The sequence below is a fragment of the Chiloscyllium plagiosum genome, chromosome 3 (assembly GCF_004010195.1).
Source record: "Chiloscyllium plagiosum isolate BGI_BamShark_2017 chromosome 3, ASM401019v2, whole genome shotgun sequence".
NCBI classification, from domain to species: domain Eukaryota; kingdom Metazoa; phylum Chordata; class Chondrichthyes; order Orectolobiformes; family Hemiscylliidae; genus Chiloscyllium; species Chiloscyllium plagiosum.
In genome coordinates this window covers 97197123-97221840 of record NC_057712.1, presented here as the reverse complement: position 1 = coordinate 97221840, position 24718 = coordinate 97197123, and the positions used below count along the sequence as shown (strand labels likewise).

General features: G+C 40.7%; 1 protein-coding gene across 5 annotated transcripts in view; it reads right to left on the bottom strand.

Annotated features, from left to right (window-relative positions):
- Positions 1-846: 846 nt before the first annotated feature.
- rngtt (RNA guanylyltransferase and 5'-phosphatase) overlaps positions 847-24718 on the bottom strand; it is a 418275-nt gene continuing 394403 nt past the window's right edge. For 3 of the 5 annotated variants that reach the window (XM_043686789.1, XM_043686802.1, XM_043686808.1), the window contains 3 exons: positions 20735-20894; positions 8261-8323; positions 847-3528 (listed from right to left, as the gene is read on the bottom strand). In XM_043686789.1, the coding sequence (XP_043542724.1) occupies positions 8266-8323; positions 20735-20894 (218 nt within the window). In that variant the 3' untranslated portion in view covers positions 847-3528; positions 8261-8265. The remainder of the gene's footprint in view (positions 3529-8260; positions 8324-20734; positions 20895-24718) is intronic. The other 2 variants (XM_043686797.1, XM_043686812.1) reach the window with 2 other exon arrangements.

The following is a 24718-nucleotide window of genomic DNA, read 5'->3' as shown; positions in this document are numbered from 1 at the left end:
GAGATTAAACGAAAGAAGAATATAGGGATGTGGAAACAGATGAAAACGTATTTAAGACCTGATTATGTGGAGGATAAATGTATTTAGAGTGATTGGACGATACAGTCTGTTTCTTTGTTGTAATTTAGGTGTATGCAAATCACATCCTTACTGAGAGATCAAAGACATGTGGACTCACCCACAATTTACTACCATGCTGGTGAATTAAATTTCCCAAACATAATATCAAACAAATATTTGTATTCTCCTCCTGCCTCTCCACAGAAGCTTTTTATCCGCTTTAATGTTAAAACTGTGATTTGGAAGGGTTCACGTACAGTGCAATCCTGGAAAAGAATAAGATGACGTGACTGCATTAGTAAATGGAGAGCACACACAGCTCCATCTCCATCCAGCCCATAAATGGTCTGTAATATAAGGAAGGTCATGAACTTAACACTATTATTTTTTTGAGAGCACTACAGTTTTGCTAATAGCTGTAACTGTCACAAGCAAATGTTCTTTTCCATCAGCAAAAATAATGTGATTGAAAACAAAGACCGCATTTTGCAATGTTAAAGTGCTGGACTGTGAAACTAATGTAGCACATTTTGCTAATGATCAGAGTGAAGTTGATTCAAAATTGAAAATTCATTAGTATTATACTTAACAGATAAACTTCTATCTTTTCATTCTTATCTTAAAACATAAGTACTCCCTACAGTCTGGATAGACTATTTTCTTATATGCAAGTCTGACAAATGGAAATTATCTAATCATACTGAAAGAAGCATATATCTTCTTGCACAGCAAGTTATTATGTATACATTTTAAACAGAACACATAAACAGCTTTCAAGTGTCATTTGCATATTGACAGAATTTATTTTGCTGGCAACTTATATAGAGAAACTACATTTCTTTAACACTTGATTATCTGTATAGTGGTACTCTTCAAATATATGAACAGATTTGCTATACAGAAGAATTCATTTGAGGATCACATACCACCACATCTCGTGACAATCTGCATTCCACAGATGGGCAGGATTTTCCAAGGTGTGGCAATCTCACACAGGTTGCCTTGTTTACAAAAATCAAAGATTCTGATTAGAGATCCTTCAGAAATATGGAGCCATACTTCCACTCTGACAGGTCCCTCATTGTATAGAACAGTCAGGGGAAGACAAATCACACTGGGTTTTTCACTGTAGTCAGTTAAGTGTTTGGTCAGGATGCCAGGTGGATTGGGTTGCAGTGCCAGGTGTGTAGGGTACCACTGGATAGCAGAAAGCAGGAAAAGAATAAGATAACGTGACTGCATTAGTAAATGGAGAGCACACACAGCTCTATCTCCAGGAAGCAGGTTAAGGCAGATAGGTAGGGCATTATGGATAGAGGCTGGGATTAGGGTGCCAGGAGTTAGCATGAGAGTTGAACAGAGAGCCGGGGTGCAGGGTGGCAAGAGTGCTAGGTGAGTAGTTGAATGTATGGTTAGGTCAGGGTGGGTGGGTGGCATCAGGTCTGGTGGCAAGCAAAGAGCCTGGGCATGACATATCATATCCTGGGATGAATAGCGGGTCTGCTAGTGGGGCTAGAAATAATATGTTGGGTTGAGGAGAGGAGGGTCAGGTATCAGGACTGGGCCTGGCAAGTTTTTAGGGATCTCAGGGAGGCATAACTGGGGAATTGTAGTACGTTGGATGGGTTAATTGAGTAGTTACTAGGAGTTATTCTAGATATTTAATAGAATAACCTAGTCTGAATAACTATTTAGTTAACTGCAGTGGAACACACTAAATTCTCGAATTTTGATGTATACTCTCAAAGGGTTCCAGGCACAGGGGATTCACTCAACTGAATCTTCAATTTCCTGGGCTATTCCTTTGGACTCTGCTATGGTGGGGATTCTGCAAGATTCCCACGTGCAATTCCTATCTACACTTCAGAAACTATTATCATCTGTCAGAAAGTCCAGGCTATTGTTTCTCCAAACAGAGGGTGCCGCATCGAAATTGTGACTACATTTCCTAAGTAATAAGACACCTGATTATTTTAAGTCGTAACTGTTCCAATTCCAGCAAAATAGAGAATCAAGTAAAGAACAGATTTGTATGCAGGTTAGGACATTTTGAAGGAATGAATACCTATTTGGTAATCCAGCACTCTAATTCATCAATCTTCACATACAAAATAGAATGTCACAAATCTATATTAGAAATGGAGATGAAAATCTGATGTCATGAACTTAAATGACCACATACAGCAATGTATACAGCAATGACCACATCATTAAATACTTAGCTCAGAGCACACACTCTGAACAAATTCCTCTGCATGTTGTTGCTCTGAAAGGCCACAGCATGCAAAGTCTGTCATCTAACCTAGTTGCAACTTATTCAGGACAGGTAATTACATAATTCTGATAGTTAGAACATAGAACAATACAGCACATGTATCCCTTTATCCTACTCTAAGATCAAACTAACCCACATACTCTACATTTTACTATCATCCATGTGCCCATTCAAGAGTCATTTAAATGCCCCTTTGGACCCAACAACCTTATTATGAAGCAGCTGTTTAAACAAGTTCTCTTGTGGCAGTTGAATTAGCCACCAAAGATTTAAATTCTCACTAACAGCTGTTTCCCCACTTAGTAAATTCTACTGAGGGGACAGGAGTAAGCGAGTCCGATGGTGCAGGGCAAGGAGAGGTACTGCAGCATTGGTGATGGTCAGAATGGGGCAATCGATTATTTAGAATTCCACTGACTGCTCTCTTCCAGGCAACTCTATCTACTTCAAACCAGCCACAACTTCACCACTCCCAAGCCTTCCTATTTCTACTATCCGCCTCTCTTCCCAGAGATTGTTACAAATTCCTGCCCAACCCAGTTCCATTTTGAATCCTTACCTCATGATGCAGTCTCTGCTGAGACACAGTTGCAACACTTTTCTTTTCACTCTTGGCAAGTTCAGGTTGCCTGACCCCAGATCTTTTCACCTGGCGCCTCCAGCCCTTCGCCAAAGAAAACATTCTATTATTCCCACCCACATAGCTCAGTTTTGCTACTTCTAATGTATTTGCCATCAACTCCTTCTACAAAGTGTACTACATCCCAACTGGACTGGTGTTGTTCAAACAGTGGTAAAGAAGGGTGACAGAAACAGGGTCCACACAATTTCTTTTTAATTAAAACTGGAACATCTGGTTAATTTTAAATAAACCTTCATTTCATAAATTTTTGTCTTTGTTTTCCAAGATTAATGATCTAAGTCACATTTGGATTTTCAACAGAGCAACCAGACAATCATTTTTTCAAAGATTGCCCCGACAGTCACATTCCTGTATTTGACGTCCAGCATCCTCATTTCCAATTTCAAAGAAATACTCTTTTTCTTCTGCACTCGGTTCACAAACACGCTATCCCTCATCTAACCTCATAATTTCATGGAAACATTTTCTTCTCCTCCAACGCTCCAAATGCCTCCTGGCAATGCTCATTCAACCACTCATTTACTCCGCTGCTTTTCAACTGGAAGTGGTCCTGCAAAATAAAGAGGACATAAAACTCTTTTATTTTTCATAGCCTAACCTCAAATCCTGCAAAAGATTCTTCAACTTATTTGCACCTGCATGCGGGAACATAGTCTTCCTCCACTGAAACAAAGCAGTCTGTTTCAAAGAACCTTTCTTGCATTTGCAAATGAGTTGAAAACAGTTACATTCCTCAGATTGAGGAGTTTTACTTCTGGAGAATACACTATAACCTGGATGCCCCACTGGGCGATAATTATTGATTAAACACAGGTTATGAACTGGCAGAGGCCTGGGAAAAGAGTAAGAATCTTCAGCTGAGGAATTAGTGGATAAAATAAAATAAGATTGAAACCAAAGGTGCCAGGTGAATAGATCAGCTGCTCTTAAATGAATACACGAGTGATGGCAGAACATCACTCACCTTTAGGAAATGAATGATCTTTGTCTCTGATTGCTGATTTATTGACATGAAAATGTGCTTTTTTACTGGCCCACTCTCAATGCCTCCAAGCATTGGAGAATCCATTGTCTACCGGGCAGTTCTCTAACAAATGAGATAGTTATGTAGAATTCTCCAGGTGGAATCTCCTCAACCACTGAACAACATGGGATATAGCAAAAAACTTGGTAAAATTGGGTGAGTGTCCAGTGAGGTCTATCCTGATGTTTAGATTAAAATGTCACATTATTTAAACAAGTCCTGGACACTGACGCGAGATTTTTGCTATTGAGTAGTGAGAAGCCTGTTTATACATATAATCAATCATTCATTATTCATGACCAAATCTCACCTCAGCTTTCCGTCCTTAGACCTGCTGGATAGAAATAAATCACTGAGACATCGGACGTGGAAATTTGAGCAGGTACCTGGTGACTCTATTCACTGCTTATTCTTCTGGGCATGTATTGTCAACACGTGGCACAAACATCTTAGAGTATGCCCTGTGGGCAGTGACCACATACATCCACCTCCAAGGACATTGTCATCTGCCACGTACCAGCCTCATTGCTTCATCATAAATCCCTGATTAACTTACAGAACACAGCTGCATTTTGATGCTTTGGAGGGCAGTGGCACTTCTCATCAGAATGCTGATGCAAGAACACTTTGTCCTGGAGTGCAATCACCCATCTTTCAGATTGGATCAGGATGCACCTCATGGCTACTTGCTCACTCTTTTAGCGTATACTTACTTTGCGCCTTCCTGGATGCTCACAGCATCTTGCCTCGCATTGTCTTTTCACACTTGAAGACAAAGAGGGCTGCTGTCAGTTCGGGGTCCCAGCACAGTTAGTCAAGGACAGCGACTGCTCACAGTATCCACAGTCTTACCCTGACTGTTCCAAATGGATGCTGAAAATGTGTTGCTGGAAAAGCGCAGCAGGTCAGGCAGCATCCAGGGAACAGGAGAATCGACGTTTCGGGCATAAGCCCTTCTTCAGGAAAGCCACATTTTCAGCTCTGATCTCCAGCATCACATTTTCAGCTCTGATCTCCGGCATCTGCAGACCTCACTTTCTCCTGTTCCAAATGGATGACTGACATGCCCAAAATCTTCTAGGAGAAAGTGAGGACTGCAGATGCTGGAGATTAGAGCTGAAAATGTATTGCTGGAAAAGCACAGCAGGTCAGACAGCATCCAAGGAGCAGGAGAATTGACGTTTCGGGCATGAGCTCATGACCTGAAGAAGGGCTCATGCCCGAAACGTCGATTCTCCTGCTCCTTGGATGTTGCCTGACCTGCTGCGCTTTTCCAGCAACACATTTTCATGCCCAAAATCTGTCTCACTCCAGTTAGTCCAGTGCAAGCAGTCACAATTTGTGAATAGTCAGTCAGTGATTTGCAATGAAAGTGGTCAGGGGACCGGTCACCCATCAATTAGGGCTATCAAGTCAGTTAATGGGGGTAGACCATGGTCACTCCTGGAGGGTTGGGGTGAGGAGAATATCAGGGGTTACGATCATGGTAGCAAAGTGTGGGGACTCAATGATGGGGCTCACAGGTAAGGATGAGAGTGGGAGTCATAGTTCCATGCGGTGGATGGGAACATGTGGAGGACCAATGGTGATGGGCTGTCCAGGACAATCCAAGTAGAGAAGACATGGAGGTTCAGTAGGGGTAACCTGAAGGCTAGCCTGAGCCTGTGACTCACAGTGCCCATGGTGACTTGTGTTGTCTTCCACCATCTAGCAAATCCTAAGTCATGGGTTACTTTCACTATGTAGATAGATAGGATTAATCAAATAGCAAAGACAGCCTCGAAGGAGAGTTCATTGAATGTATTAGAGGTTGTTTCGAGGAGAAATATATTGTGGAATCAACCAGGGAGCAGGTTATTCTAGATTTGCTATTGTGCAATGAGATGGGATTAATTAATAGTCTCATGGTAAAGGATTCCCTTAGGAATGGGAGCAGGGTTCAGTGTTGGGGCCGCAGCTGTTCACATTATATATTAATGATCTGGATGAAGGGACTGGGGGCATTCTAGCGAAGTTTGCCGATGATACAAAGTTAGGTGGACAGGTAGGTAGTACTGAGGAAGTGGGGAGGCTGCAGAAGGATCTAGACAGTTTGGGAGAGTGGTCCAGGAAATGGCTGATGGAATTCAATGTGAGCAAATGCGAGGCTTTGCACTTTGGAAAAAAGAATAGAAGCATGGACTACTTTCTAAACGGTGAGAAAATTCGTAAAGCCAAAGTACAGAGGGATCTGGGAGTGCTAGTTGAGGATTCTCTAAAGGTAAACATGCAGGTTGAGTCCGTGATTAAGAAAGCGAATGCAATGTTGTCAATTATCTCAGGAGGGTTGGAATATAAAAGCACTGTTGTGCTACTGAGACTTTATAAAGCTCTGGTTAGGCCCCATTTGGAGTACTGTGTCCAGGTTTTGTCCCCACACCTCAGGAAGGACATACTGGCACCGGAGCGTGTCCAGCGGAGATTCATAAGGATGATCCCTGGAATGGTAGGTCTAACATACGAGGAACGGCTAGGATCCTGGGATTGTATTCATTGGAGTTTAGAAGATTAAGGGGAGATCTAATAGAAACTTACAAGATAATACATGGCTTGGAGAGGGTGGACGCTAGGAAATTGTTTCTGTTAGGCGAGGAGACTAGGACCCGTGGACATAGCCTTAGAATTAGAGGGGGTAAATTCAGGACAGAAATGCGGAGACATTTCTTCAGCCAGAGAGTGGTGGGCCTGTGGAATTCATTGCCACAGAGTGCAGTGGAGGCTGGGACGCTAAATGTCTTCAAGGCAGAAATTGATAAATTCTTGATGTCACAAGGAATTAAGGGCTACGGGGAGAATGCGGGTAAGTGGAGTTGAGATGCCCATCAGCCATGATTGAATGGCAGAGTGGACTCAATGGGCTGAATGGCCTTACTTCCGCTCCTATGTCTTATGGTCTTATCTCAATAGTAACAAGCAATGCAGATTATAAAAAAGGAGGAATTTAAAACAATCATCCCTGTGGAAAAATTATACAGCAAACCATTGGGGATTGAAGGCAGTCAAGTTGTCAGGGCCTACAAAACAATAGTTGCTGAAAAGGCTTAGCTGGTTTGGTAGCATCTGTGAAGAGAAATCAGTTAACATTTCAGGTCCGCTGATCCGAAAGTCCTGCAAGGGTCACTGGACCCGAAATGTTAACTGCCAGATCTGCTGAGCTTTTCCAGCAACTTGTGCTTTTGTTTCTGATCTACAACATCCACTGTTCTTTCAGTTTACATTAAGTTCTCAGGGCCTGATGGCTTACATCCTATGACTTAGTACAGAATGAATCCATTGGTGATATATTCCAAAATTTTCTGGATGCTGGAAAGGCTCCAGGGAATTGGAAAAATGTTAATTTCAGATTAGATTAGATTCTCCTACAGTGTGGAAACAGGCCCTTCAGCCCAACCAAACCCATCTCCCTCTGACTAATACACCTCACACTACGGGCAATTTTACATGGCCAATTCACCTGACCTGTACATCTTTGGATTGTGGGAGGAAACCAGAGCACCCAGAGGAAACCCACACAGACACGGGGAGAATGTGCAAACTCCACACAGACACTCTGCCCGAGGCTGGAATTGAACCTGGGACCCTGATGCTGTGAGGCAGCAGTGCTAACCACTGAGCCACCATGCCGCCCCAATAATATAATACACTTATTCAAAAAGGGCAGGAGACAAAATGTAGAAAACTGTAGATTGAGTAACAAGGAAGGCCAATGGAATTTTGACGTTTATGTTGAAAAGAATAGTACAGAAGTAGGGTAATGTTGCTGCAACTGTACTAGGCATCAGTGAGACAGTATCTGGAGTACTGCATACAACTTTGGAAAGTCAAAACACAGTCTATCAGTAGGGGTGTAGATGCATTGGAGGTAGTTCAGAGGATGCTCACCACATTGATTTCAGAGATGAGGGGTTGTCTTCTGAAGAGAGATTGAGCAGTTTACGCCGATATTCCCCAAGACTTTAGAAGGATAAGAGGACTGCAGCCGTTTAAGAAGTTTACCATCACCTTCTCAAGAGCAAATCGGAATGGGCAATAAAATCTGGCTCGGCCAGTGATACTCATGCCCCAAGAGTGAATAAAAAACACTAATTGTGGTGAAGAAGAAATTAAAGGAGATTGTCAAAGTAGACATAGAACAGATTTTGTCTTTGTGAGGTAACCCTGATCAAGAGATCATAATTTTACGTTAAGGAAGTAACAGATTTCAAAGAGGAGGACTTACTTCTCTTAAAGGGTCATGAATCTGTGGAATTCACTTCTCCAGAGTGCCGCAAATGCCAGGACACTGAGTAAATGTAAGGAGGGGTAGATTAATTAACAATGGGTCGAAAGGTTATAGAGAAAGCCGAGATAACATTAGGCACGATTGTATTGAAAATCAGAGCAGACTCAAGGGGCTGAATTGCCGAATCCTCTTATATTCTAAATGCAACTTACAAATGGAAAATGTCAGCAACTACACCTGGAGAGGGCGCAGTCAGTTTCTATTTCTCAACCAAAACACAGGATCCACTTCTGACTAAAGGGAGGCCCTTCAAGGAGCTACAGCATCAACCAAGCATTTGTAGAATACACAGTTATTATAGGGCCATACGGGACAGAAATTGACCCTTCAGCCCAACTCCTTGGCGACCAGGTTTCCCAAACTAAATTAGTCCCACTTGCCTGCGTTTGGCCCATATCCCTCTAAACCTTTCCTCTTCATGTACCTGTCCAGATGTCTTTTAAATGTTGTAACTGTACGTGGATTTACCATTTCCTCTGGTAGTTCATTCCAGATATGAACCACCCTCTGTATGAAACATTTGCCCCTCAGGTCCCTTTTAAATCTTTCTCCTCTTATCTTAAAATTATACCGTCTCGTTTTGAACTCCCCAACCCTAAGGAAAAGACCTTTGATATTCACCTCATCTATGCTCCTCATGATTTTATAAACAACCAAAAGGTCACCCCTCAACCTTCTATACTCCAGTGAAAAAGGTCCCAGACTATCCAGCCTCACCTTGAATTAAACCTGTTGGACTATAACCTGTAGGACTATAACCTGTACAACCTCAACATTATATCCAAACTCCTATATTCAATGGTTTGAGCAATGAAGACAACTGTGGTAAAAGCTTTCTTTACAACCCTGTCTGTGACACAACTTTTAAGGAACCATGCACCCAAACTCCTAAGTCTCTTTGTTTAACAACATTCCCCAGGGCTCTACTATTAACTGTCTAAGTCCTGCCCTTGTTCAACTTACTAAAATGCAACACCTTGTATTTATCTAGATTAAACTCCATCTGCCAATTGGCCCATTGGCTCAAATAATCAAGATCCCTTTGTACTCATAGGTAATCTTCTTCACAGTCTCCTATATAATCAATTTTGGTGTCATCTGCAAACTTACTGACTATATTCTCATTTATACAAATGGCAAACAATAGTGGACCCAAAACCAATTCCTATGGAACACCACTGGTACTAGGCCTCCAAAATGAAAAACCCTTCACCACCACCCTGTGTCCTACTATCAAGCTAATATTGTTTCCAATTGGCAAACTCTCCCTGAATCGCATGTGATCTAACTTTACTAACCAGTCTACCACGCAGAGTCTTATCAAAGGCTTTGCTAAAATCCATATAAAAAATATCTACCGCTGTGTCTTAACCTATCTTCTTGGAAACATGCTCATAAAACTCAAACTTGTGAGGCAGAATTTCCTATGCACAAAGCCATGCTGATTATCCCTAAACAGACCCTGCCTCTCCAAATGCATAATGTCATGTCTCTCAGAATCTCCTACAACAATAAACCACTGACGTTAAATTCGCTGGTCTACAGTTCCCAAACCTTCCTTGGAGCCTTTCTTCAATAAAGGCAAACCTAAGCCACCCTCTAGTTTTTCAGCACCTCACCCGTGTCTGTAGATGATACAAATATCTCTGTAGGTGCCCTGCAATTTCTTTCTTAGCTTCCCACAATGTCCTGGGATACACTTTCAGATCCCAGAGATTTATCTATCTTTCTGCTTTTTAAGATTCTCAGGGAAACGTAGCACTAACAGCCACGTTTCTGGTATTGAGACGGGTTCTAATGCAACGAGGGGTACGTCTGGTTCCGATAGATCAATTGTGTTAGGGGATTCTGTAGTCCGAGGTACAGACAGACATTTCTGTGGCCAAGGGTTTGTGTTAGGGGACTCTCTAGTCCGAGGTACAGACAAATGTTTCTGTGGCCAGCAGCGAAAAGTCAGAATGGTCTGTTGCCTCCCTGGTGCCAGGATCAAGGATGTCTCAGACAGGGTGTAGAATGTTCTCAAGGGGGAGAGGGGCCAGCAAGAGGTCATTGTCCACTTTGGAACCAATGACATAGGAAGGGAAAAGGTTGAGATTCTGAAGAGAGATTACAGAGAGTTAGACAGGAATTTAAAAAGGAGGTGTTTGAGAATAGTAATATCTGGATTACTCCTGGTGCTGCGAGCTAGTGAAGATAGGAATAGGAGGATAGAACAGATGCATGCATGGCTGAAGAGCTGGTGTATGGGAGAAGGATTCACATTTTGGATCATTGGAATCTCTTTTGGGGTAGAAGTGACCTGTACAAGAAGGACGGATTGCACCTAAATTGGAAATGGAATAATATAGTGGCAGTGAGATTTGCTAGAGCTGCTTGGGAGGATTTAAACTAGTAAGGTGGGGAGGTGGGACCCAGGGAGACAGTGAGGAAACAGATCATTTGGTACAGTTGAGAACAGAAGCGAGTCAAACAGTCAGGACAGGCAGGGACAAGGTTGGACTAATAAATTAAACTGCATTTATTTCAATGGACGGGGCCTAAAAGGGAAGGCAGATGAACTCAGGGCATGGTTAGGAACATGGGACTGTGATATCATAGCAATTACAGAGACATGGCTCAGGGATGGGCAGGACTGGCAGCTTAATGTTCCAGGATACAAATGCTACAGGAAGGACAGAAAGGGAGGCGGGGGTGGGGAGGGGGATGGCGTTTTTGATAAGGGATAGCATTACAGCTGTGCTGAGGGAGGATATTCCTGGAAATACATCCAGGGAAGTTATTTGGTTGGAACTGAGAAATAAGAAAGGGATGATCACCTTATTGGGCTTGTACTATAGACCCCCTAATAGTCAGAGGGAAATTGAGAAACAAACTGTAAGGAGGTCTCAGCTATCTGTAAGAATAATAGGGTGGTTATGGTAGGAGATTTTAATTTTCCAAACATAGACTGGGTCTGCCACAGTGTTAAGGGTTTAGATGGAGAGGAATTTGTTAAGTGTGTGCAAGACAATTCTCTGATTCAGTATGTGGATGTACCTACTAGAGAAGGTGCAAAATTTGACCTACTCTTGGGAAATAAGGCAGGTGACTGAGGGGTCAGTGGGGGAGCACTTTGGGGCCAGCGACCATAATTCTATTGGATTTAAAATAGTGATGGAAAAGGATAGAACAGATCTAAAAGTTGAAGTTCTAAATTGGAGAAAGGCCAATTTTGACGGTATTCGGCAAGAACTTTCAAAAGCTGATTGGGGGCAGATGCTCGCAGGTAAAGGGACGGCTGGAAAATGGGAAGCCTTTAGAAATGAGATAACAAGAATCCAGAGAAAGTATTTTCCTGTTAGGATGAAAGGAAAGGCTGGTAGGTGTGGGGAATGCTGGATGACTAAAGAAATTGAGGGTTTGGTTAAGAAAATAAAGGAAGCACATGTCAGATACAGACAGGATAGATGGAGCAAATCATTAGAAAAGTATAAAGGCAGTAAGAGTATACTTAAGAGGGAAATCAGGAGGGGAAAAAGGGGACATGAGATAGCTTTGACAAATAGAGTTAAGGAGAATCCAAAAGGTGTTTACAAATACATTAAGGACAAAAGGGTAACTAGGGAGAGAATAGGGCCCCTCAAAGATCAGCAAGGCGGTCTTTGTGTGGAGCCGCAGGAGATGGGGGAGATACTAAATGGTATTTTGCATCAGTATTTACTGTGGAAAAGGATATAGAAGATATGGAAAGTAGCGAAATAGATGGTGACACCTTGCAAAATGTCCATATTGTAGAGGAGGAATGCTGGATGTCTTGAAATGGTTAAAGGTGGATAAATCCCCAGGACCTGATCAGCTGTACCCTAGAACTCTGTGGGAAGCTAGAGAAGTGATTGCTGGGCCTCTTGCTGAGATATTTGTATCATCTATAGTCACAGGTGAGGTGCCAGAAGACTGGAGGTTGGCAAACGTGGTACCACTCTTTAAGAAGGGTAGTAAGGACAAGCCAAGGAACTATAGACCAGTGAGCCTGACGTCAGTCGTGGGCAAGTTGTTTGAGGGAATCCTGAGGGATAGGATGAATATGTATTTGGAAAGCAAGGACTGATTAGGGATAGTCAACATGGCTTTGTGTGTGGGAAATCATGTCTCGCAAACTTGATTGAGTTTTTTGAGGAAGTAACAAAGAGGATTGATGAGGGCAGAGCGGTAGATGTAATCTATATGGAGTTCAGTAAGGCGTTCAACAAGGTTCCCCATGGGAGACTGGTTAGCAAGGTTAATCTCATGGAATAAAGGGAGAACTAGCCATTTGGATAGAGAGCTGGCTCAAAGGTAGAAGAGAGGGTAGTGGTTAAGGGTTGTTTTTCAGACTAGAAGCCTGTGACCAGTGGAGTGCCACAAGGATTGGTGCTGAGTCCTCTACTTTTTGTCATTTACATGAATGATTTGGATGCAAACATAAGAGGTACAGTTAGTAAGTTTGCAGATTACATCAAAATTGAAGGTGTAGTGGACAGCGAAGAAGGTTACCTCAGATTATAACAGGATCTTGATCAGATGGGCCGATGGGCCCAGAAGTGGCCGATGGAGTTTAATTCAGATAAATGCGAGGTGCTGCATTTTGGGAAAGCAAATCTTAGCAGGACTTATACACTTAATGGTAAGGTCCTAGACAGTGTTGCTGAACAAAGAGACTTTGGAGTGCAGCTTCACAGTTCCTTGAAAGTGGAGTCGCAGGTAGATAGGATAGTGAAGAAGGCGTTTGGTATGCTTTCCTTTATTGGTCAGAGTACAGAGTACAGGAGTTAGGAGATCATGTTGCAGCTGTACAGGACATTGGTTCGGCCACTGTTGGAATACTGCATGAATTCTGGTCTCCTTCCTTTCGGAAAGATGTTGTGAAACTTGAAAGGGTTCACAAAAGATTTACAAGGATGTTGCCAGGGTTGGAGGATTTGAGCTATAGCGAGAGGTTGAACAGGCTGGAGTGTCGGAGGCTGACAGGTGACCTTATAGAGGTTTACAAAATTATGAGGGGCATGGATAGGATAAATAGATAAAGTCTTTGCCCTGGGGTCAGGGAGTCCAGAACTAGAGGGCATAGGTTTAAGATGAGAGGGGAAGATATAAAAGGGACCTAGAGGGTTGTATGTGTATGGAATGAGCTGCCAGAGGAATTGGTGGAGGCTGGTCCCATTGCAACATTTAAAAGGCACTTGAATGGGTATATGAATAGGAAGGATTTGGAGGGATATGGCCGGGTTCTGGCAGGTGGGACTAGATTGGGTTGGGATATCTGGTCGGCATGGACGGGTTGGACTGAAGAGTCTGTTTCCATGCTGTATATCTCTATGACTCTAAGATCTCCAGTACCTTGTCTTCTGTAATGTGGACTGTTTTCAAGACTTCAATATTTATTTTCCGAAGTTCCCTATCTCCAAGTCTTTCTCTATGCATGTGTAAGATATGTCGTGTCGCAACCAGCAAATGCTGGTCACACACAATTTTGACCATGTCATAAGTTGTTACAGACTGAAAATAGCCATCTCGGTGAAGCCAAAGCAATCACACGCAATCTTAAAAGTGGGATCTGTGGGCCACAAAACAAAAAGTTAATGCAAGATCTCACAGACTGCACAGGCACACAGAAATGTTTTCCTCTCACCTTGAACTGTAAATATAATGCAATGTGTTCTTAAATGCATTGCTGCCTTTGCAATATGACTGGTGGTATTTTCATTGGAATAAGGTTTACTAAGGTCATTCTGTCACCTTACCTGTTGGAGAGCTCTATGTCTCACTGCATAGAGAAGAATACAATGCTATCATGTGTGAATAGCAACTGCTCACATTATTAAAGATCTGTTCTGTTTCTGATACTCCCCACAGAGGGTTATTGCAAGCATGACTGATGGATCCAGCTACAGCTATTGCTGTGTGGCAACAAAGATGTTGAGAAATGGAAAAGGATGCACCAGCAAGCCCAGGACAAGCAGCAATCACCAGTGGACACCAATCCCTCTGCACAAGAGGTCGCAGCTGCAAATGCTCTCAGGATATATAGCAGGTATAGAACGGCCAGAGTCTCTTGTCCTCTATGCCATTTCCTTCGAATGAGCAGAGTGTTGGTGCAAAAACAGAAATTGCTGGTAAAACTCAGCAAGTCCGGCAGCATCTGAGGAGAGAAATCAGAGTTAACACTTTAGGTCCAGTGACACTTCCTCAGAACTGGTGTTGGCACAGTCTGAGCATGTTCTGGGACATTGTCACGGAACTACACCGGCAGGACCTGAGACCGGAAGGAATGCGTGCCAGCAATTGAATTCCAAGGAACCAATGTAAACCGAATGGGAATCCTTAATTGACCACTCATAAATGCATTAAGGCTGTTACTGATGCCATTTGTGGCATCCCCATGATATGGTCAGTGCTTCAGTATTGATAGTAGGATTTGGCAACATGGAGATTGTCTAGGTCTTGCTGCATTTGAACATGGAATTCAATGTCCTGAGGAATCGTGAATGGTGCAGAACATTGTGAAAGCATTAGTGCACATCCCCATTACTTAGGATGAAAGAAAAGTCATTGATGAAGAAGCAACTGAAGGTAGTTTGGCCTTGGACACTACCCTGATGAACTCCTTTTGGAGCTGAGAAAATTAACCTCTAATAATCACAACCAATTGGTCTAGCTGTGAAGAGAAAGAGAGTTAACATTTAGAATTTGATATGACTCTTATTTAGAACTCTGAGGTTCTGAAAAAGTGTTACTAAGACTCAAAACGTTCACACTGTTTCGCTCTTCACAGATGGTGCCAAACCTGCTGAGTTTCTCTAGCACTATGTTTCTGTTGCAGTTTTCCGGCACCTGCAGTATTTTGCTTTCACTAACCACAACCATCTTCCTTTGTGCTCGGTATGATTCCAACCAGTGGGTTGTTCTCCCCGATTCACATTGATCTGTTTTTTTGCTACAGATTCTTGATGTTACAGTTAGTTAAATGCTAGCTAAAATACAAACATTTAGAAAAATTTTGAATCTTACAACTCATGTCAAATGTTTTATTCACCATGAGAGCAGGTTTACATGTAAACTTTAGTTTATGAGGGTTTGGAGGGGTATAAGCCTGATGCTGGCAGGTGGGTCTAGATTGGGCTGGGATACCTGGTTGGCATGGGCAAGTTGGACTGAAGGGTCTATTTCCATGGTGTACATCTCTATGACTCTAGGAAATATCTTCCCTGGTCTATCATGTTCCATTATACATTTATGCAAGTTCAGGGGACAGTGGTTTTATAATTTTTGGGGGAAAAAAAATTTAAAAATGTTGTGCCCTATCTAACACTAACAACTCATTCTAGGGGTGACAGTGACAATTCGTGACAGCAGTGAAAGGTTTAATACAGTGTGGCAATAAGGAGCCACAGTAAGACTGACATTAAGGAGGACTGGGAACATCTCTGAAGTCATACCTGATATGAAGGGAGATGGTTGTTGTTGTTGATGGTGAATCATTTCAGGCCCAGGGAAGTTGCCCAAGGCAGCATCCAAGGCTCAATCATCTTCAACTGCTTCATTAATAACCTGCCCTTCAAGGTAATATGAGAATGTTCACTGACCATTGTAATCTTGAGTTCCATTTGGAATTCCTCAGATTGCAATGTGACTGAGATAACATTCAGTCTTAGAACGATAAATGACAAGAAACATGAACAGATCATCCACACCAAAAGAGCCTAATAACATATTTTGACATTACATAACACTGCAATTGCTAAGTCCTGATCATGAATTTCCTAGGGATCACAACTGACAGAAATTAAACTTGGATCAGCCAAGTAAATCCTATGGGTACAAGTAAATCCTATGGATAGAAGCTGAATATTTACTAGTAAGGAACTCACCAACTACAGGGACAAGTCAAGAGTGTGATGGAATACTTTCCACTTGAGTGAACAACTGCAGCTGCAACTAAACTTAACAAACTGAACACTATGCTAACAAAGCAACCTGGCTGTTTGGAACCCATTAACTGACATAAGTATCCACTCACTCCAGCACTGCATAATGGCTTCAGTGAACATATGTATCGGAACATAAGTTGGTCTAGTGTCCTTCAAGCCTATTTTACCATTCAATAAGATCATGGCTGATATGCTTTTGTTTTGAATTCCGTATTCCCATCTATTCTCAAATTCCACTGCTTAACAAAAATCTATCGCCACGTTAAAAATATTCAATGACACTGCCACCATCATATTCTGAGGCAGAGGTCGAGAGTTGCACATCGCTCTGATAAAAAAAGATTCTTCTTCATCTCTGTCTTAAGAGGGTAATCCCCGATTTTAAAATATTGCCTCCTGGTTCTGGATTTACCTACATCCTTTCCATGTTCACCTTGTAAAGACCATTCAGAATCCCATGGTCCTCAATTAAATCGTTCTTGCTCATGTAAACTCCAGTAAAGACCAGCTCACCCAGTCCAATCTTTCCTCCAAAGACAACCTGTTCATTCAAAGCGTTAACTAGTAAACCTCCTCTAAACTGCTTTTAACATATTTACATCCGTTGTTAAATAAAGAAGCCAAAACTGAACACAGTATTCAAGATGTATTCTCACCAAAGTTGAAGCACAACATCTTTACTTTTATATTCAATTCCTCTTGTAATAAAGGTGAGCTTTCTTTTAGCCTTACTAATGATGGCTGCAGCTGAATATTAATTTTTTTGTAATTCACATACTCAAAAACACCCAGATCCCACTGCACCTTGGATTTATGCAGTGGTTCTTTATTAAAGTAATATCTTGCTTTGTATGTTTTTCCTGCCAAAACAAACAACTTCACATTTTCCCACATTTTACTCCAACTGCAAGATTTTTGCCCACTCATTCAACCTAACAAATTTGTTTGTATAGTCCTTCTGTTCTTTTCACAAAATACTTTCCTACATTGTCATTTGCAAGTAACACCACCATTCCCCTTGATCCCCTCATTCAAGTCATTGTTATAAATTTTAAGAGATTGAGGGCTTAACACAGATCCATTCGGAACCCTACATATCATATCCTACTTATCATTTATGTATGCTCTCCATTTTCTTTTTTTCCATCTCCTTTTTTTCATTCCATGCTACACTTGCAGCACAAGCATCAGTCTGCACAATAATCTTTTATGTGGCTGTTTGTGAAATGCCTTCTGGAACCCAAGTACAGAATATCAATAGGCTCTCTTTTATCCACATCACACGTTAATCCTACAAGGAATTCCAACGAACTGGTTAAGAGTGGTTTTCCTTTCATAAAGCCAGTGTGCACTATCTACGGCAATATGACAAAAGCTTCTTCTGCAGCACCCTACAAATACTGTGCCACTTAGAAGTATATATTAGGGTAGCACTCTATATGAGCACTAAGACCTCTGTGTTTCTTTCATAGTTCTTCTTTGGTCAGCTAACATTATTCCTTCATCATCGCTGAATCAAAATACTCAACACCTTCCCTAATAATCCTGTGAGAGTATCTTCCCACATTAACTTTAATAGTCCAAGGAGGTGAGAGGCAGGGCAACACCACCACCTGCTTAAGGACATTTGGGGATTGGTAATAAAATGTTAAGCCTTGTCAAACATCCCAAAAACAAATAATTAAAATAAATACAATTACTTATATAAATGTTTGCATATTGAGTAAAGAAAATGAAAAGAAATTAGATTAATTGGCAAGATAGAATTATTTTCTTACAACTTGGTTGAGTTTTTGTGTCAACCTAATATCTGAAAAAGTAATAGAAGATGGTATCCTTTAATGAAGGACTTCATCCTGTGGAAACACCTTCACTATTTCTCCTCTCAGAAAGATGTAAGTATGACTACACCATGCTTATTCTACAGCAACTTCTGAAGAAAGAAGGAAAAATCCAAAGCTTGTAAAAACTGAATGTAAACACGCGTCTGAATTTTTGCTTGCAAGTCGGGTAATGGGAGCTGAAAAACTTCTCAGTCTACAATATTAATTTCTTTATTTTTTGGGGGGTTGGGCAGGTGGTGAGTAGGAATGGTACAGGGGATGGAGTCAGCTCATTATCCTGAGATACAGCTTGGAGGGGTCACAGGGATTGCTGAGTGCTGTGACAGGTTGTTTAAAAGTCTTGCTCTCGGTTCTCTGGTAGTTTGAACCAGCTATTTTCTTAAACGTTACATCCTTTGGTCCTTACTCCTCACATCCCCTCACTACATTACAATCTTTGCTGCTCCCAACCCAATGGCCCCTCAGAACCTTTGTCCTTACATTCCCAATTGCCCCCATACACCCCAATGGCCTTCACCCATTTCGTTACTACAGTTCTTATGTCAACTGAACACCAACTCATAATTCCTCTCCATTCATCACACTTCACTCTGACATACTCCATACTAACTCAACGAGGAAGACATTGGGAGCCTTGCTGAGGGAAAATAAGAAAAGATTCTAAATATCTATTACATCTTTCACTATATTAAAAAAATCTCCCATGCAAGAAAGTCAATTCAAAACACTTAAAGTTCAAATATTAAATTCCTTATCAAACAATATATTTGTATTATAACCCCATGAAGGTAGGTGATTATTTCGTAACCTCTGAACTGTCAATCAAACTGTGAATGCACAAGTACACCATGATAATGATCGATTGTGCAAAGCAGCCAAACATTATGAACATTAGAATGATAGCTCTTAGTTTTATATCAACAATCAGTATTGAAATAGCTAAGACATATTTTATCAATTCTCATTAGCTTGGGCAAGTATATTTGCAATATTTCAAATAACTTGACAACATTGTTGTTATGCATATCTTACCTTACCTATCCTTCAAGAACATTTACATTTTTTCTAAAGATTTATAACTGCCACACTGTGGGGTAAGGCTGCTGTGACAATAAGGTTTGTTCAACCTCAGCACAGAGTTCAAATGACCTTGCTGAGTTTGGGATTTCCATGTGTAGAGGTCACATCGCACTTGTTTGACCCCATTCCACACATCCCTGTAAAATAGGATGTACCAGAAGTAGAGATAGGATTACCAAATCTGGGTCCCTCCTCCCATTTTTAGAAGAGCCCAGATTGTCTAAAACATCACAATATACACAGGCTACAATATCATAACTTAGGATATTTCACTGAGGAAGTGAAATCCAGAAAAATCATGGACAGCATTTTCAAGTTATTTTTAAACATGCCTCTACAGTTTTATTTTGCAGGGTTCAACACAGCCATAACAAGGTTCAACTTTGCTAACTTATTGGAACGTAGCACTCCCTTAAATTCACTGATTTATTTTCATCTCCCTGAAAGTTTCAATGATTTAAAATACTTTTAATATAATTAAGAAAACAGTTATAGGGTAGTTTCAGAAATGCAAATTGCTTCAAGTGTGTGCCTTTTGGATAAGTTGCAGTCACAGTCTATGCAGTCTGGTAGACAGATGTTGAAACACAGCAATGAAAATGAAATTGAGCAGCCTTATAACAACATCAAAACATCTATATTTTTTAATTAACAAAAATGGTGCAAAGTTCTTCTAAAATTACATAATCCAATACAATCCACTTTAAGCAAGTAGAAGGTGCTATATTTTACTTATTGCAATTGCTTACATCAAGTCCCCTACAATTTAGAAGTGAAAACATGAAACATAGCCAGCATGGGAAGTGGAATGTGGGGAGCACTTAGGTTGACAACCCTAGCTTTCTGAAATTAAAACAAATACATGGTGGCAGAGTATATGTGAAGGGCAAAAATAAGTGGGAAAATCTTTATCAATGAACAGAAAGTTGGTTCATTTCCCATGTTCCAGTGGCATAAAATAAACCTAATGAATATGATTCGTTAATTTTGTGGCCTGTCTCGTTTATTAAAAATATCAAGTACATTAAATTTAAAAATAAAAACTAGAAAACTGTGTGATAGTTTAATCACCATTGCCATATCTAGAACAGACTGCCAAATGATAGTGAGCATAACAGCTCCACTGCATTCAGTACTTTGATTCAACTTATTTAGAATGTGAAAAAACAAAGAAAAACTCTGATTTTCTCCATAGAAGAAATATTGAATATATTTGTAGTCTTTTACAAATATAAAATAGGGACTAAAGGTGGTATTGCAATAACAAAAGAGTCTACAAACATCTTTTGAAATAAGGAGATCTGTTAATATGTAAAGAAAATGAATAAAAAAACTTTCCTAATGAGATTTTCTTTACATTTTACAGTTTGTTGAAATTAGACAAAAAAATTTAATGATGTTGAAGGCAACCTCAAACTATTCTCCTTCTACCAACTCCATAAAGAGAATAGCTTTGATAATAATTCATAAGACCTGTAAAGCAATTACAGTGTATTTGAAATCTTTTACAGAGATTCAATGTTTACAAATCTGATGCTTACAAAGCATGATTTGGTCGCTTTGGAGGTGGTGGAGGCATTAGTTCAGAGTCCATATCCAGAGACCTTTTCCTTGGCTCTCTTTGGGATTGCATCTGATTCCTTTCAATGAGCTCAAACAGGAATTCCTTCGTAACTGGATTAGTGATACTGCCACAAACAGCTGGAAAAAGAAGATGGCATTTACAGTGAGATAGGAATTCTTGAAAGTGTTACTACAGCCTTGCAACCATATGTCTGTATGATTTTGTTCATTCATTCATGGGATGAGGGCGTTGCTGACTAGGCAGCGTTTATTGCCCATCCCTAATTGCCCCAGAGGGCAGTTAAGAGTCAACTACATTGTTGTGGGTCAGGAGTCACATGTCGGCCAGACCAGGTAAGGATGGCAGTTTCCTTCCCTAAAGGACAATAGTGAACCTGATGGGTTTTTCCTGACAATTGACACGATCGTCATTAAATCCTTAATTTCAGATTTCTTTGTATTGAATTCAAATTCTACCATCTGCCGTGGCAGTTTTCGAACCAGGTCCCCAGAACCTTATCTGGGTCTCTGAATTAATAGTCCACCGAAAATACCATTACGCCATTGCCTCCCAGGGATATCTGCAACAATTTTGTCCAAGCAATGATAAGGATATATGCTTTCTGTCACTTAAAAGATTTGTGAATAATTTAAAAATCATAATTATTTCAGCTTCCTTGCGGGTCCATAAATGCAGTGCACTGGCAGGGAGAAATAAACTGTACATAAAATGTACAATCACAAGAACATAATTCTGCAAAGTAGTTTCTGAAATTCCAGTATATTCAGTTACCACTTTAGGTAGAAACATTTGTTTTTGCTTATACTGATTCACAGGTTCACAAGCCAATGATCAACTTACTAAATGTATATGGCTGGTTGGAACAGCACTGTACTGCAGTGGCAGCTACAGAAGTGAAAGACATTTTAACAGAAAATACAGGAAATAAATTCTTATTTGTATCTGCCTATTTGTTGGCATTGTCATCACAACTATAAAAAGGAAGTTGAACTCTGATTTGTCAGGTATGCATTTCTTTTCTCTTTATGCATGGACTTGATTTTTTTAATGCATTCAGTGACTTATTTGCAAGTTAAGATGCAACTTCACTACTTCTGGCTTCACATCAATGCAAACTAGGTATTTTTATTTGACATTAGATTAGATTAGATTTTTAGATTAGATTACAGTGTGGAAACAGGCCCTTTGGCCCAACAAGTCCACACCGACCCGCCGAAGCGCAACCCACCCATACCCCTACATTTACCCCTTACTTAACACTACGGGCAATTTAGCATGGCCAATTCACCTGGCCTGCACATCTTTGGACTGTGGGAGGAAACCGGAGCACCCGGAGGAAACCCATGCAGACACAGGGAGAACGTGCAAACTCCACACAGTCAGTTGCCTGAGGCGGGAATTGAACCCGGATCTCAGGCGCTGTGAGGCAGCAGTGCTAACCACTGTGCCACCGTGCCGCCCACTTTCTGTGACATAAAGCCACAGAAAACGTATTTAAGCAATGCAGATGGGACCCCACCAGGATAGTGAATCAAATGACTTCAGCTTTACACCTGCCGCAATATACCTGCTCCTATGACAATGTAAAAGCTAGGATAACACTGGGATTGAAGCTAATAATTTGAGCAGTAAATTATACATTTTACATTATACAACACACATTATACAACATACAACATAATTCTACAACGTTAAAGTAGAAAAATGAATTTCAAGTGCTGAAAAATAAACACTACTCAATTGTAAAGTAAATTTTACATTCATTTTGGTGATTGTGGGTTTCAATTCTTAACTTTTATACTGCTAAGATTGAAAGCATGGAAATATACTGCATTCAAAAGGTATTCAGCCTTCTGGGCTGGTTCTCTGAAACCTACATTACACAGACCTAGCCACTTAACGCTTCCTAGTGATGGAAGAGAAAGCAACCTCTGCAATATCAACAGCCATTTTTGAACATTTGTGTTCTGCTCAAAATACAGAGCTCAACACCTCATCAAGTGCAGACATGAGTATGTTCCAACTATCAGAGCAGAGGTGGAAGTGGCTACCTTGAATATCAAAGTCCTGAAGTCATGAAGAAGGGTTATACCCAAAAGGTTGACTTCTCCACCTCCTTATGACATCTAGCTTGCTGTGTTTTTCCGGCCTCCTGGTTGTCTGCTTTGAACATCAAAGCAGCATTTGACTAAGGCAGTGAGGAATCCAGCAAAACTGAAGGCAAAGTAGGGATGGGGCTTCAGTAGAAACCTCCCCAAATCATGAGGCTTACATTTGGCACAAAGGAACTTGGTTGCAATTATTGGAGGCCAATTTTCACAGGCCAAGTCACTGTGGTAGGAGTTCTTCAAGATAGAATCCATGTAGCAACTTTCCTCAGCTACAATGTCAAAGACTTTCCTGGCATCGTGAAGCCAGAAGTGGATCAATTCTACAATATCCATTCTTTAATTATGAATAAGTCCATGGCAGTGTGCAGAAAAACAAGTCATTACTGGCTGACCTGTCGTTTGTACTATTTGTTCAATAACTGCTTGAAAATGATTAACTCCAAGAAAATATCTAATCACTCTCCCACTTCAGTTGCCTGGTGTCATCTACAAACACTCACAAGTCAGACTTAATTTTATCATTCTTCAAATGTGGAAATAACTGATGATGCCAGGATTTAATATCCAACCTTGGTGGTGACAAACCTTCAGATTGTGTAGCATTATAACAATGGCAGCAGTGTGTATCACCTACAAGATGCACTGTAGCAACTCACCAAGGCCCATTCAATTGCACCTTCCTAACCAGAGATGCCTGCCACCTAAAAAAATATCGACAGCAGTTGCATGGGAACACAATGACATTCAAGATTCTCTTCAAGACTCACATCATTCTGACTTGGAGGTATATGTTCAGTCTTGTGGCTGTGTTAAAATCCGCAACTCTCTTCCTTACAACACTCTGGTGGACCTACATACCAAGAACTGCAGCAGTTTAAGAAGGCAGCACACTACCACATTCCCAAAGGCAATTAGAAATGTGCAATAAGTGTTGGTCTAAAACTTGGTCAAAATCCTGGAACACCTTTCGTGACAGCTTTGGGGTGTACTGGCACCATAAGTATAGCAGCAGTTCAAGAAAGTGGCTCACCTCAAGGTCAATTATGGAACAGAAACAAATGCTAGCCTCACTAATCGTACATACATGAATGGATTTAAAAATCAGAGAAACGGTCCCTCTGATCTGATGAAACAAATGCACCCATGCCTCCAACCTCAAAACAACAACCGCCTGCATCACTATAACATTTTTCATTCCAACTATCCTGTAAGATTGTCAGCCAAATTTTAATACGTACTGAACCGATGGCTGTTCTGCACAGTCGATATATAGCTACAATGGGCTAAGTTCAGTTAGATTTTAAAAAGCAGAAATACAGAACAAGCTAATTCAAAGGAGATACACCATTAATAACGGACTTACTTGGTGTTTTTATTTAAGCAGTGGTAATTATAATTTTGATGAAAAATGTGGTATAACAGTAATACCATCAAAAATGCAATTATTTCAAATTACCATGCTCTATTTTGGAGAAAGCAAGAGGAAACATTAACTGCCTAATCAAAAATCATCATCACTGACAAATAAAACAGCAAATAATCTAGCAAGTGCATCTAGGTCATAAACAAACTACATTAAATAATTGAGCAGACATGAGTCATTACTAAGAATTCAAGGAATTACATCCTTACATGAAAGACTGCACTGACATGAGAGACAGTTGCAACAGTTCCTTGCAGATTTACTTACCTTGAATAGCTCATCCATTTTCTAACAGACTTTGCCTGTATTCATGACTCATTGTCTCAGAGCAGCAAAATAATAACTAAGACTTTCAGGCTGTGTTGGGTACTGCAATCATTATCTTAATGTTTCACCCCACATAAAT